Source organism: Schistosoma mansoni, chromosome W, assembly GCF_000237925.1.
Source record: "Schistosoma mansoni strain Puerto Rico chromosome W, complete genome".
NCBI classification, from domain to species: Eukaryota; Metazoa; Platyhelminthes; class Trematoda; order Strigeidida; family Schistosomatidae; genus Schistosoma; species Schistosoma mansoni.
The window spans coordinates 46,897,357-46,914,208 of record NC_031502.1 but is presented as its reverse complement, the minus strand read 5'-3'; the positions used below and the strand labels follow the sequence as shown (position 1 = coordinate 46,914,208).

The window sequence follows — 16,852 nt, the reverse complement described above, 5'->3', positions numbered from 1 at the left end:
TTTAAACAGCTAGAGGAGCCCCACGATAGGACGAAACGGCCGTCCAGTGCTTCCAAGTTTTTCATCGTAGTCTAGCTTCAATTGACTAATGATCTCAATTATATAAAATTACTAAAGTCTTCACAAAACCCCTTTCTGAGCTAGAGATTAGTTGAAATTCATTATTTGTTATCAAAATAATCAACAAGACGACAAGAAACTATGTGAAAAAAATGCAATTTTTTAAAACCTGTGATGTATTTGAAAATTCATTGTATTATTTGATACTAACAAAACTCATGTAGGTAGATGTTCCATTGTTATATTGTGATCAGTTGAAATAGATTAGTAGTTTAAGTGTTATGTTTGATTTTTAACGTTAATGTGTAACTATCTTTAGCATTATAATAATAAAATTAGTAAAAACAACAGTTGTTTAACGAAATAAAGGAATCAATTATCAAAATCAATATTTCGGCATTAGGTGTTAGATTCAATAAGTATGACAGTAAATCATATATATGCTGCGTGTGAAATAAGAACCGTCAACTTTGTAGTTTTGTTTTACATTTTAAAGACACTATAATGTTTCCAGAAACTAGAAATGACCGTTTATTTCTAGATATTAAAAAACGAAAGTAAAGTAATTTTTATTAGAGACTTTATTCAAGTAGCTATAGGTTAGTTCAACAAACAGTTTGTTGTATCGCTACACAATTAATCTAATCTAACTAATCAGACAAATTTAGTTAAAATATGCATCTTAAATCAGTAAAAAATCAACTACTTTTTCACTAGATACTGTGGTTATTATTCAAAGAAGCTTGAATTCGAATAATCTGAAATGCCTTAATCTCCATAGTAATTGTTTCCTTGAAGACCTTAACAATGTTATGACGAATATCCATAGTAGAAGCCATTATTTCAGGGAGTTATTTAGCTCTATGAAGAAAGTGTAGACTTCAATCTCTGAATTTGTTAAAGCCTGAACCATGTCTAGTTTCTTCACATTATTCATCATGTATGATGTATCAAATGTAATGTGAAATCCTGAAGCTATTTGTAATTTACATTAGCATCCACTTATGTGCATCCTATATGTGAATGAATTGATTGATATTAAAGCAATCTGATTTTTGTACAGAGCAGATGGTATTTGAGATTATGAAATAGTGAGTAACTTTGAAATGACTGAAGGCTTTTTAATATACTTGACGGGTTGAATGAACAAGTTTGAGGATTTTTTAGAGAAACTTATTTAAGACTGTAACTTCAATTTTATTTGGAACTTTTTGGGAGAAAGTGTCATGCATTAAGGCACTAAATCGAATTGAGCTATTCAACACGTTCAATTAGCGTCCAAAGATCTTTTTCTGTTTATCAAGCTATTCATGATCTTAGACCAAATTAAACTGTAACCTTCAGTAGAGTGAAAAGAACATTCATATTCTGGGCTTATCGTGTTTAGTAAGTTACCACTTTTCAAAAGTTGGGTTGTCAATATTCGACTGCCACACAACTTCAAAATTTTCCATGATTAATTTTTAGTACTTTCTTACTTACATAGCAGTATTCTGTTTCTAATATAGATTACTATTTTTCTAAATAATTATACTTACTATTCAGAAGCTTTAGTAAAAGATTTTGTTGAAAAGAAAATTGTTTTACTGAGTTACTTTCGTTTTTTGTTAATGAACAAATTAAGAATTAAAATATCAATGACATGGCTCTTTGAAAGATATAACTAGGTAAACTAGACCCATCCTAATGAAGCCGTTAATATGTTTAAAAATTCCATTATAGGGTTATGGAGATTGTCGTGTTTCATTGAGATCATGAACCGACCAATATCAGATTACCACTGTAAACTTGAAGACATTAAACGGGCTTTCTGTCCTACTATGGAACTCCTCATCAGTGTGCATCCACGATTCCTCACAGGTGATTCGAACCCAGTAACTTCGGTCTCGCACGCGAACGTCCAACTTCTAGACCACCAGGCTGGAAACAACAATGTTAAAGTTTGACTTCCAAATTTTCGCGTACTATCGTGAACTGGTTGAAGTTGAACATTTCTTATGAAATGAGATTGATAATCCATACGTTATAATAAATGTTTTAAGAAATATAACTTTTTCTGTATCAGTCTATCAGGAAGCAATCAAGTAGCATGCAAGTCTTATGAATGATTGTACTATAATATGGCATAAATTGTACCTTATAAAATATAAGAAAACAAATATTGAATTAGTTCTTGATATTAATCAGAATCATTGTACTGTAATCTCACTGTATATCTGATCAGCTGATTATTCGATTTTCACCTAAAATTCTGTATTTTCACCCTCTAAAGGAGACAGACTGGAATAACAAGAGTAGACTGTCTGTGAAATTATATTAATTTAAATGTTAGTATTGCGTGATGAAAATCAACCACATTTGTTTACTGACATTTGTTCACAAGATTATATCAAAGTTACATTTACCTGCAATATAGAAGATTTACAGACAAATTTCAAATTCTTCACATGATCAATAGTTTGTAACCATTTTTTTGTTTTACTTATTATCTTTCCTTAATATTTATTTTTATGAGACCTTAGAAACATACGAGATAGAATAGATAAGGAATTAAGAATGATAAAACTTTATTTACTAAATAAAAAATAATGAAAAGTTTTTTATTTTAAAAGTCAAAAACTCAATTTATTCAACTGATATCTACACTCGGTATTGTTTCTTTGAATCTTCCCATTGATGCTTAGGAGTGCAACTGGTCAGTCTCTTATTGGTATATGTGCATACTGTGCGTATTGCCTCGATAAAGCCTTAATTCACAAGCGTCATAAGCAAAGATGGGTAGTGGAATCCAGGACACGCGTTTCGTCCTATTTGGGACTCGTCAGCTGGATGCACCTGCTTCTCAGAGTTGATGTTCACTCTGAGACTCGAACTCAGTAACTTTCGCTTCAAACGCCATCGCGTTATCCACTCAGCTACTGAGTTCTGTCAGCCACTTGCTTGTGCAATATCTACACTTCTAGAAGTTGCTAATAAAAAAGATGTTTATTTGATTCAAAAGTGTTACTGATTGGTTTTAAAATAAACAAAAAATTTTTATCATAAATTATTGAGAAAATATTCATGAAATTGATTATTCACATGTCCAAAATTGTAAGAGGAATATGTCATTGCAGAAACTAAATAAATACAATCAATGCATCCATTGACACATATTCTGAAACCCCATTGGAAAATTGGTCGGTATTGTGCTGTTCTACTGCATCTACTGCATCAATAGGCTTCAAAATAAACAAAGGAAAAAGCAAGATTCTCAAATACAACACATAGAACGTCAAGCCAGTCACACTTGATGGCGAAATTCTGGAACAGGTGGAAATATTCACGTACCTGGGAAGCATCATTGATGAACAAGAAGGATCGAATGCAGATGTAAAGGCAAGGATCGGCAAAGCAAGAACCACATTTTTACACTTGAAAATCATGTGAAACTCAAAACAACCCTCAACTAATTTCAAAGTAAGAATCTTCAATACGAACGTCAAGACAGTCCTACTGTATGGAGCTGAAACATGGAGAACTACTATATCCATCGTCAAGAATGTATAAGTAATTATAAACAGTTGTCTACGTAAAATACCGACATTTACTGACTGGATATTATCAGCAACAACGTTAATGGGAGAGGACAAACCAGGTTCCAGCTGAAGAGGAATTTAGGAAAAGATGTTGGAAGTGGATCAGACATACAATGAAGAAATCACCAAACTGCATCACGAGGCAATCCCTAACTTGGAATCAGGGAGGGAAGCGGAAAGATGAAGGACAATGAACACATTACACCAGGAAATAGAAGCAGATATGAAAAGGATGAATAACAACTGTTAAGAACTCGAAAGAAGTACCTAGAACAGGGTTGGATGGAGAATGCTGGTGGGCGGAATATGCTCCCCCACTAGGTGTAACAGGCTCAAGTAAGTATGTGCAATCTACCCATTAAAATGAGTAGATCAATTGCGCTACTTGATTTATGTTATTGATAAACCTTTATTTTAGTGTGTTTTATTATTGATAAACAAGTTATATCTTCTCACTTATTGAAAATGCAGTTACCTTTTGGGAACTGAATTCATAGCATTATTCCTCTAATAAGTTTGATACTGAACTCTTCGGTAATAAACTATATTACCACATGCTCCACAAATATAAGTCAACTGAAATGTTTTTTTTGAATTTTTTATTGCATAGGTTTTACCAACTACTTAGAACACAATTTTTTCTACCTTGTAGGTATACTCTTACTTACTTACTTACTTACTTACACCTGTTACCCCTCGCGGAGGAGCATATGCCGCCCATCAGCATTCTTCATTCTACTCATACACATCCACTCAATAAAAATCAACTTGAAATAAACACATAAGTGATACATAAGAGGTTCTTTAAGTTTAAAGTGATGAATAAAACAAAAGTAACGTTTATTGAAAATAATAAATTTATAATGGCCGGCTCCTATATAAAATTTATGTTGCTTAGCAATCAAGTTCTTCAGAACAAGCAAAGATGTCGGCTAAAGGAAATGGTATGAGTTTAGTGTCTCATTTCAAAATCAACAATCAGTTGAACTACTAGTAGCAACAGTAGCACAAATTTATTCAGGAAGTTAGATATATGAGTCAACTTTTCAGGTATTAACGTGTGTCATAGAAAAAAAACATAAGCATATGTACAAAATGCAGTTGGTGTATATTAATATATTTGTCTTATATTTTCTCTTCTTTTTCTTTAACATAAAATATGAAATGAATTTTTTTCATTATTTAAAAGATTTTATTATTGCTTACTAATTAAGAACATATTTAGAAACTAAGCATTGGACGTCGAATGATTACTTCAAAAGAAAACACATTTCAACGTAAAACTTGTCAATTAGAAAAATATAGTCTATCAAAATCTAATTTAACAGGATACTATTGTGTTTGATATTTGGTTTTAAGCATCATTTGTGTAATAGTAGTGTACATTGAATTAATAATAACATAAGCAATGATGGATAGTGGCTAGAAGTGGAATCCAGAACGCGCGTTTCGTCCTATTAGGAACTCATCAGCTGGATGTACCTGCATCTCAGAGTTGATGTTCACTCTGGGACTCGAACTCAGTAACTTTCGCTTCTAACGCTATCGCGTTATCTACTCACCTGCTGAGTCCTGATAGCCACTTACTTGTGCAATGGGGTGAAATTTAAATTCATTTGGTATTACTTGTTTGAATCTTCCCATTGATGTTAAGGACTGCTTGTGAAATAAGTCTATATTGAGGTCATAGGCACAGTATGCACGTATGGCCAATAAGAGACTGATCAATTGCAGTCCTAAACATCAATAGGAAGATTCAAACAAGCAATACTAAGGGAATTCAATAATAAGATAGTTTACGTGTTATTAAACTATTGAAATATTCAAGATTAATTCTAATTTTTATCTTGATAAACAGTCTTAATTTAAAATTTATGGTTTTGATAAATTACCATGAGATAATTTTATAAAAGTTAACAATCATTTGTACATCTTTGCTTACCATGCTTGTGAATTTAGGCTATATTGAGGCAATACGCACAGTGTGCACATATGCCAATTAGAGACTGACCAGTTGCAGTCCTAAACATCAATGGGAAGATTCAAACAAACAATACTAAAAGAATTTAATCATTTGTACAGTTTTAAATATCAGTGATTTGAGTGAAATTCTTTGAATTCATCAACCAGACAATCTTGGTTATCTGCTTTATACAAATATGCTAAATACTAAAATGTCAATACGTTTAGATAAGGCTGTATATTAATGAAGTGATTCAATTACTCTACATCCACAAGCCATTATAAACTGTTGAAAAAAACAAGCAATTCTTACTATCCTGCAGATAATAAGAAAATGACATTCCATATTAATTAACACTACAATTTTATTTTTCATATTATTATGTAATATCAATAAGTATTAAACGGTTATTGATGTAGTTGAAAAGGTTTAATATGAATTTTAGTATATCAGTAGGAGCCACTGAAGTTGTATCAACAATTTATTTATTTATTTATTTGAACACTTAAATATTGGTAGAAGGGGGCACCAGATATGCGCACCCAAAACAATGAGAATGGGAAGAAAAAAGAAGGTAAGGTGCATATTAGAAGAAAAAGAACAATAACATTCACGGATTAACCTATGTTAGTGTAATAATAAGAAGTAATGAAGGGGGAAACAGAAGTGTACAACCAGAAGGTTCTTTCAGTTAAGGAGGTTACATCCCTTTGCTAACTGATTAAGTGAGTATCGAATGGTTTGGGCATTATCGCACAGTAAGATAATATCATCCACATACTCAAGGTCGAGAAGTCTTTCTACAGGCAACAGATCCACACCGCCATTACTTACATCCATCAGAGCTGTTTCCAGAATGTCATCGATAGCATAGTTGAAGAGTAATGGTGAGATTGGGCAACCCTGTCTAACCCCACTGTTTGAATGGAACAATGGAGGATGGTGGTTTTATGCCCTCACTCTGCCTAAGGTGTTTGTATATGGGGCTTTTAAGATGTCAATAAACTGAATCTCAAAACAAACAACGCCCGTTTGAGATTTGTATCCACTTTGCAACCTGCAGTAACTTATTATATACTGATTATATCATTATTCTAAAGTTAACTGAATGTTAAAATGCCTTAAAAAGTTATTTACATCCTACTTAACGTATCCGTTGTCTTTTGGATTGAACATGTTTTTCATAAGCCAAACTCTCTACCCATTTGATTTAAGCTATTTTTCGAAAGAAAACAATATTCCGATAACTTCTAGTAACCTTACGATAAAATCTGTCAGAAATAATCATTATAAAACTCACTGAAGATCAAACAAGCATACAATAAAAGTCTTTAATAAGTAATTCTCACCATGAAAATCAATTTGACTGATATAAGTGAACAAATTTTTAAACGATCTATAAGTTGCCCTGTTACCATTCTTGATTATTCAAAGTAAAAATATCGGATTTCATAAACAGTATCACATTTACTTAAACCATCACATGTATAACAGGTATTTATTCAAGTCACGACGATTATTTCATGTTGCTAATAGAACAATCAATTAATTATTGTTGTTTGCTTTTCTTCATTATAAGTTTGTGATCATTTAGAGCTCAAGCCTAAATACCTCATCAACGCACTTTAACTAAGAGATGAACAAATCATGGAGTACAAATTTTCTACTCTACAAACTTGTTATTATTAATAATAAAATAATAATTAGTTTAGCACAGTACGAATAACAGAAGAACAACCAGTAAGAAACTATTCACGGAATAAGAAATCGATATTTGCAATTTTAATAACTGAATCACTTTTTCTTTCAAATGGTCTATTACCATCATCATTTCGTTGGCTAATCGGATGTGATATGCAAGATCCTTTTATATTTTTATATTCCTAATAATATACATGTAAATGCAACTTTGTCAAATATACAGACATTAGAATCCGTAATTGATTGTATGTTTAAAATAGTTAGTTTTAATTTTATGGTAAAATGAACAATGAAATCGTTTTTGATGTTGGCCAGTTGTTTAAATAAAGAAATGTATTTGACTGAGTTTAAATTAACTAGATAACTAGATATAACTACTGTCTTAGAGATGAAATCACTCAGTCATGCAACATATAGGAGAAAAGTGTAAAGTTTGACAACAATATGAAATAATTATTCTTATGTGTTCGTTAGATATTGGCGTTTATTCTTTAAGAAAAACACTTGGACTCACTTTAACAGTGGTGCACATAAATATTAAACATCAGAGATAATACACTACATCAGTTGCTAAGATTTATTATCATAAGGTTTCTTTGATATATAATTTTGGGAGTATTAATTAATTAATTTTAATGTGATTCAGTAGATTAATATCAAATGTGTCTTTATGTTTTATGCCTTCAAATAAGTTCCTCAATGATAAGATACTTTAAATGATAACATTATTATTATTATTCACATTCTGGGTATACTCATAAGTCATTTAAATGCTATAGATCGACCTATTTGTTAACCATGTTTGACTTATCAAGATGATGAGAAATAAAGATATATACTATTTAATTATCTAAGCATTCATTTACACTTCATATCAATAATTTAAAAATATCCACAATTGATAGATCCTGTTTAATAAACGAACATTTCATCACTTGACCTTCACCTTGATTTCGCAAACTAATATATATATATATATATATATTAATTCCTCTCCAGTATTTTTTCCCTAAAGGCATCTATATTTATATACTGTTGAATTATCAACTATGAAATTATCAGTCCATTGGAGATACTGAAAAAAGTTTTATATTTTTTTTACTTTAAAAGAGACTAAATAAACATACTTTGAAACTTCCTAATAATTCTTATCATATTTAAGTATGGATAAATGAACAAAGAATATTCTATTCAATAAACCTACCTCAAAGAATAAAATTGTTGATTAATTGTTAGATTACTTTTTCATTCTGCTATTGGATATTTTTTTGATTGTTAATGATTTACATGTTTCCAAAATTTGAGTATCAGGACATAGTTAAACGGCAATCATTAGATAAGGAATAAAAAATCTTGATCAGTTTCATTTAAAGATTTACTTCATTATTTATTGTCAATTGAATACGTCTCGGCTCTTGTGATAATTATGAAGAAGTTCGTAGGTATCAATTGTGTTTATTTATCTATAAAGCGATCAAACTATAAAAAAAACTCATACAGTTGATTCCTTTGACTAAGCTGATTGTTAGAAACAGTGAAAAAAGGTATGCTATGAGTTCTCGCTCACACATTACATGTTATCGAGTATTTTGGATGTCGCCATTTATCAACGTCAGTTTTCGTATTGTTTGTACTTGTTACATAGCTTTTATTCCAGGTAATTGGTAATTTGATGTAGCTGTTGCTCACAACCCGTGTGAATGTTAAGTCAGTCAATTGTGATTGTTTGTAACAATCTAATTTGAAGCAAGTGAAATTCACTATTTATCATGTCAAAAATAGACCCAAGCCAGATTTTTGAAATAAGAATGAACTCTTGAACCTTTAACGTTTGATTCACCTCTCGAAATAGGGTGGTGATGAACTATTTCTGAACATCATATAAGTTACTAGTACACAACCATAAACAGTTCTATCCATCATAAGTTTAATCTTTTTGACGGGACTGACATATCACTATGTAAATTACCTGAGAAAGAATAATTATATTGGTAACATTTAAGGTTGATAGCTTTTTCTGTTCGCTTTCTGAACATATACAGAACCGTATATAGCATCACTGTAAGTGTCACCTTAATTAGTGACATATTGTTCATAAGTAAAATTATGCTTGTTTGTTTCGAGCGTAGTAACTGAACTATGTTGTTATTGAATAAGAATTTATTATGTGTCTGTTAAAGAGATCGCGAATGAGTTTCTTTAAATAGAATTCTCAATCACTGACCAAATTGTAAACAAAGATGTAATGCAATATTGATGAATATTATCTAAATAATGCTTACCAATGGTGTTATTACTGTGTATAAGTTGTGAATTGCTAATAGTACTATGAATGCTATAATTGGATTTCTCTAAAATTTCGTAATACTACTTGAAGTTTTTGAATCGGTTTATTTGGCGCCTGCAATTCCGTTGCAAATACAAAATGACTAGGCAAAATTCTAGGAAGGTTAGAAAGTGAAGAACATTGTTTACAACAAGTAAGACACCTATAGGTACATTCTGTTAGCTGCTATTTCGTTTACTTATTGAATTTGATACTGATAACGAAGTTTAATCGTTTGTTTCACGATTGATTTGTTGATTTTCAGAATCGCATCAAGCTGGGAGGGTACGCATACGTTTCCTCGTATGCGACTTATGGCTTCTGCTAACTAATTGAAAGGCTCAAACCTTTCTAATAATCAAGTCAATGCCGGTGAACAGCTTAGCGAATTTCTGGATATGGAAAGTTATGTAAAGAAACAATTTATATGTTGACGATGACTGTGTCTAATGTTGACTACTGCCACATTTATTCATCTTATGAATTATTTAAATATAAATATAACTGTACTCAGTCTTTTTTTGATGTTGTTTTGTTCTCTGAGCTGGATGTTTGGTCTTTTGCACCATACATTTTGTTAGTATTCATCCAAACATACTATCATAGTGAAAAAACCTATATATACAACGCAACATTTTGGCAAAACTTCTAAACTGATGCAGTACTACAAGTTTTCATAACGAAATGGGTACTTATGAAGAAAACACTTAGTTGTTTTAATTTTCACAAACAGTTACCAGTTAAGATCATAGGTATACCTCCCAATGAAACCACGAAGAAGACGAAAATAAAAATTTGGCAAAAGTTAATTGATGCATAATTATTACTGGTAAAAGAAGAGCAATATTGATACGGAAAAATCAGTTTACAAGTTGTATATATAGGTAAGTTAAAAATACAAACACAAAGAACTTCTTAAAGTAAACAGTTCTTGTCGAGTCTCCACAGTGTGTTATATTCCGAGACATATTTTTAACGTAAAGAAGACTATGAATAGATGAAATGCAGTCTTACCTAGTTATTCATGATTCTTAAGTAAAAATTGTCGACTTTCGTCTTCATTAAAATCGCGAAGCGCTCACCATATTTCCCAACAATCTGTTGTTTGTCGAATTTGTACATACTGTTTGCTTCACCTGTGTAATGAAATTGTTTTGTTATTACGGAAGGTATGCGTGTTGTCTATCTACCATTTACTGTAATGTTTAGAAATATGATGAACTATACAGTTTATATTTCGTAATTGATTGAGCTTACCTGTAAGAATTCATCTTCTTATGTATGCCAGAAGCATATGACGGCAAGGATATCGTCATGTTACAAACGTTTGACAGTTGCACTAGCAGGTACTTGTATCTACTTTATAAGGCTTCCCACAGTCAGTCATAAACATCCAGTCACCATATTCGTATTCCACCTAAACAAAACGCATCTTTTTTAGTTCCAATAAAACCTTTGTATGTGTAAACGGAGTAAGTTGGTTAATCATCGAAAGTGATCGTTATGGTGAGTCGTACTTATAGCATCTACTCGCTATTATTGTTTTTTCAATAGTTCCCCTTGCTGATGTTATGGAATTCCACTTGAAGTCCTTGTACATGCATTTGTTCAAACTATAGCGTACATATCCTTTTCTTTTACGGTTCGGTGACTCTACACGATTATTTGTGTTGTTGCCAAGAGTCAAAACATTTGTATTGAACTCTGTGGCTCACATACTTTTACGAGGCATCCAAAATCTTCACAGATACTGACCTATTCGTCTGACTCTTCGGTTTTTACTTTTGAAATATTGATTAAATCTACAGAATAAATACATTTCAAGCAATACCTTCCGACAGTTTTGGCGGTTACTAACCTGCTGAGGTAAGTTCTGAAAATTTTGTCACGAGTCTAAAGGTGAATTGATTAAAATCATCATTGGTGTGCCATTTTACGGAAAGCGCGACATTCGTGAAAGGCGCAAAAATTATATTTGCATTACTGTGTGTAATACGGATAGCTGTGCTTTTCGCTCGTGCGTAATCCATAACAAACGTTTGTGTATTTGACGTGTTTCCCATTATTTCCCCGAGTTTATCCGTGATCCAGGTTACATCTGCTCGCATTTTTTTCCTTACAGACAAACAGAACAAGACACTTTCGACCAAAATTATCCATTATTACTGACTTAACGAATATCAACAAAGTGGAATTGATCAGAAAGTATAATCACTTTTTATTATTGGTACTGTAAGTAGAATAAATATCAACTACTTCTGGATATTTTTGATATAATTCTATCTGCTCATAGGTACTGAGAGAGATCCTAGTGGCATGTCCATTTTCAGAATACTCTCTCAGTTTGCCGTTCTGTTGCAACATATTAAATACTTGCAGTCGCGTAGGATAACCTGAAATATACTTATATACACTCACCTATGGAGAGTTGAGCTTTCTTAATCTTCACGTCAGCACTAGTGACCTGCTTACCAGTTCGATCTTTAATACTTTCTATTACCTCATCTGTTGATGGTGAACTCAGCATCACTGGCTTCAAATTTTCTTCATCTTCTGGGGGCAATCTTCTGCTCCATGGATTATAAACCATCGATAAACAACTACAAGGATGATTGTGCAGCATCTTAAATGATTTTATGACATATTCTTCACCGTCCGAAGTTATACGAAACATTGATCGGCAGTTCAGAAACTTAGACCTTAAACGTCACATGTTACTTAAAGTTCTCACGGTTTACGATTCACTGTTAGACCATCTGGTTTACTCTTAAGACCGAATGTGCACTGAAACATCACATAAATATATCTAAATCTCACATTATTCAGTAGTTTACTTTCGACAAGAACGTTATGAGTATGGGTAGTCCGAGAAGGAATAAAATCATTCATTCCTACATTTTTGAAATTCATTTAGCTCACTATCTAATTGAGTCCAGCTTCCGAAACACTTGTTCAGTATTATACGTTGAAATGCCTCGCCTACATCTACTGAAGTATCTCTTGAACATGAAGCACTACAAACAGAAGTGGGTAATTATTAAAAAAAGTTATTCATTGCAATAGTAATTTACTAACTGAAGAAAGTACTACTAACATTCAAAACCTACTGGTTATTTGATATTTCGTCTTAATCCATGCTTCAAACAGCGAATAACGCAAACTTTGCGTATCTAGAATTGTTAAGTTATTCTTATTACGCCGTTCTCTGGACCTTAATTACTTTGAAACAAAGACGAGGAGGTTTAGTAGAGTAATTGATACCCCAAACCATATTACGAAGCAACAACTGAGCTGGCGTGTTCACTACAAAACAGAGAAAGCTAAATTAATGTTTTCCTCGATGATTTTGTGATTTTACTGCAACAAAAAAAACTACTTAGATATGAGAACACTTAGAAGTTATGCAACCAGACGGACACCCAACAAACCCATAACAAATAAAATTCAGAATGACAGCTTCATGCCAAACCGTCCAAGGTCGTTGAAACGAAACGGCGGGGCGGTTTTGAATGAACATACCTTTTCCTACCGTCCCGATTGTTAACATTTGAGGTTAACTAACAGCGTTACCACAGAATACTTAAAAGTCAACTAGTGAAGGTTAAATTATCTCTATGAAATCTATTGAATATCATCATCTTCATAACCTTGTGTTCATTACTACAGGTAAAAAATCACTTTATTTATCGATGAACATGGGCTATAAATGGAGATAAAAATCATAAACACATCATGTAAACGTTTATTCAGTTTCTTTGTTGGAAATAAAGGTTAGACGAATTGTGCATCACACATGACATTGCATGTTAGAGTACAGATATTAAAAAATTAATTTCCTCGATATGATTGGAGATATACCATCGATGAAGCATGATATTCCAATCGTATATTAGAAGGATAAACATTAATATTATTTATACTTTAAAAATATAAAACCTATGAAAATAGTTAAATCCATGATCGACTACTTTGTTAGGGAAACTTTATAATCAGAATTATCATTTCAACAAACATCATCGTCGGTTCAATCTAAGCAATGAATAAAACTGAACTTAATTAAGCTGCTTGGTTTAACCACTGTGCCACTTTACTACATATATATCAAAAGATCATTGTACATCTTCAGTCACAACAATCAATTCACACACTATTCTAGTAAATTATATCAATAATTCTTTGAGTATATACGTCAAAAATGTCATTCTGGTTGTTGGACATATTACAAACAAATAGATTATGTTTATTTTTTCTCCAATTTATTTGATTTTAATGTATCAATGTGATAAGAATACAATTTAGTGGCTTTGCTTCGTTAATAGTTCACCTCGATAACCGTTATAGTATAAATCTTAACGGTGTTTAAAATCAGAAGGCGAAGTGAAGCAGCAACTACAGTTTATTGTTGGATAGCTCAGACTACAAAGTTATAAGCATATCAAACAAATTTGGCGCAGAGACGAGAATAATTATATACGAGCAAAGACATAGGCAAATTAATAGTCGCATTGAATATGGGCACAGCAAGGCAAAGCAAAAGCTAATAAAAGGATTTAAGTACATACGTATATGGGGAGAAAGATGAATTATCGAATGATATTTAAGCGATCAACATTTTAGCTCGAGTCTGTCATGCGCTCTAGTGATCATAACGGTACAAAGAAATATGCGAATTGTTACTGATCCAATAATATTGTCTGTTAAGTAAGTTAATAAAAGGGCTTAACCAAAATTAACCATAATCGTAGTTGATTGTAGGTTATTTGTTATAACGCCCTCGAATGCCCTGGTACGGCTGAGAGTGGGGAGAGTCCGCTCTCTTTCTCTCTCGAAATGATCTCACTTGGCCACGCGTATATAGCCTCTGCCAGGGAAGTCCTACTCACTGCCTTCTCGTGGCGGGGGTGTTGTTTACGAAATTGAGAAGACGAAAAGCAAATGTCAGGCGCTTTAACCGGGTTGGTGGACACAGCGAATCCACTCTGTGGGAGTTGAGAAACCCTGATTCCAAACCAATGGTGCACATGGACTCCAGTATCCTGAGAGAACAAATGGCGTATGAACCAATGGTTGGTCACCGGCTACCATGGGACTGCATCTCCTCACGATACTCCACTGCCTTGTGGATCAGGCCTCTAGGTGAAAGACTCCAGGTGTGGTCCCCTAAGAAAACCACCTGCTTCAGTTTTGGCACCTGGGCAGTATCACAGCCCCCACACAAATCAAATGAGATCTGTGTGGTGCATATATATCTTGTGCTTCCTTGTACCAATATTTATGTGTTTAAATAAACAAATAAATAAATTTGTTATAACAAAAGTTAGTAGTTCTTTTAACTATGTATAGTTCAATAATTATTTTATTTTACAATGCTTTAAACTATCTAAAGTCCATTAAAATCAGTTTAAAAAATTGTACTGTTTTATTTTCTTTTTTTTAAAGGGAATGATCTATGGGTTTTAAAAGCGTAACTCAAGTATATCCTACTGATATACTAAGAATGTATGATGGGTAATTTAATTGAGAAAATCAATTCACACTTTCATATCGCAATAAATCATAATAAATAAACTAATTAAATGAATATCATTAGATTGAATACTCATTGAATGGTGTTAGTATTGAAATTTTCTCAATGATTTATAACTAGATATAACCATAGGTTATGCTCAAGGAATCTTGGAACTTTATTAGAAATCACATAATTAATAAGTAATAATTCATGCATTAACTATATTTATCCAAGTTGACTAAACCAAGCGATATATTTTAAGTTGAATTGACGTTGGATGGTTGAAAATTGTCAGCATAAAACCTTGGACTTTGATTTCGTGCTATACAAAACATTTGGTTACCATTCAGTGATGAACTAACGTAAACTCAATAAATACTATGAAATGAATATAGTAATTTCAAAGATGATTTTTACCACATAATGATGTCATCCGGAGAATTACTTGAAACCATAAGTCAGTTAGTCAGCTACAACGTGGGACCAGGCACATTTGTGCATCGGTCCAAGTTGCCATACTTCAATAGCACAACGAGATGAACACCGAATTCATAGTAGTTAATTCAGTGGTGATTATATATAAAAGAAAGGTTGCATAAAAGGATATAGTTGAGGAAGGAAGACAGATATGAAGCAATTTTAATCTCAAGGTTTAAGGGAATATAAGGTGTGTGTACAGCTACGCCATTGGGATCGATTCTGAGCCATTTCAACCAGAGTCGTTAACCATTGGTTACGATAGTCACGCGGACCCCAACCAAGTAGTCTGCATTTACCAGCATGGCTCAGAATAGAAGTTAGTGACTTTGTGGACTGATGCCACGTTTTGGTTTGGCTGCCCTTAACTCTTTTCCAACCATCCCCAATACTACTAGTCAGCATAGCGCATCGTGGTAATCTGTGTTCAAGCATATGTAAGACGTGGCCCAACCATAAGCTATTATATAATTACTTTATCATAGTACGGGAACGTTTAACAGTGTATACCCCCAAATACAAGCATAAACGAATTTATATGAAATAGCTCAACTAAGGAACACGTCATAATATTCTGTATTTTTAACTTTCGATAGATTTGCATCATTAGAAAAATAATATACGATAGTTCTATATATTCAATGGGCATCTGCTACACTCTTTACTATCCAGAGTATAAACCAAGATTATCAAACCTAAGCAAAACAATTAATAAATCCTTCTTAACATACTCTTATTTTTCTTCATGTAAGTAACCTTCAAATCAAAAAAGCTTCTCTAAGAATAATAAATTGTGTAATGATAACAAAAATTAATCTTCAGATATATTTTAAACTTCTAAATTACATTATCTTACTTACTTACACCAGTTACCCCTCGTGGAGGAGCATAAGCCGCACACCAGTATTCTCCATACAACCCTGTCCTTGGCAATCCCTTCCAGTTATTTCCACTTGCTATTCATCCTTCTCATATCTGCTTCTATTTCTCGACGTAATTTGTTCTTTGGTCTTTCTCTTCTCCGCTTCCCCTCCGGATTCCAAGTTAGAGCTTGCCTCGTGATGCAGTTTGGTGATTTCCTTAATGTATGTTTGATCTACCTCAAACGTTTTTCCCTAATTCCCTCTTCAGCTGGAAGCTGGTTTGTCCTCTCCCACAGAAGACTGTTGCTGATGGTATCCGGCCAGTGAACGTTGAGTATTTTGCATAGACAACTGTCTATAAATACTTATACCTTC

General features: G+C 32.7%; 1 protein-coding gene across 1 annotated transcript; it reads right to left on the bottom strand.

The window, feature by feature from the left end:
* Positions 1-11,025: 11,025 nt before the first annotated feature.
* Smp_167780 (hypothetical protein) lies at positions 11,026-12,538 on the bottom strand (the record flags this gene model as incomplete). The annotated part of the gene is made up of 3 exons (XM_018789917.1): positions 11,026-11,081; positions 12,047-12,327; positions 12,360-12,538. The coding sequence occupies 3 exons, from the start codon at positions 12,536-12,538 to the stop codon at positions 11,026-11,028; spliced, it is 516 nt and encodes a 171-aa protein (XP_018655312.1).
* Positions 12,539-16,852: the final 4,314 nt, after the last annotated feature.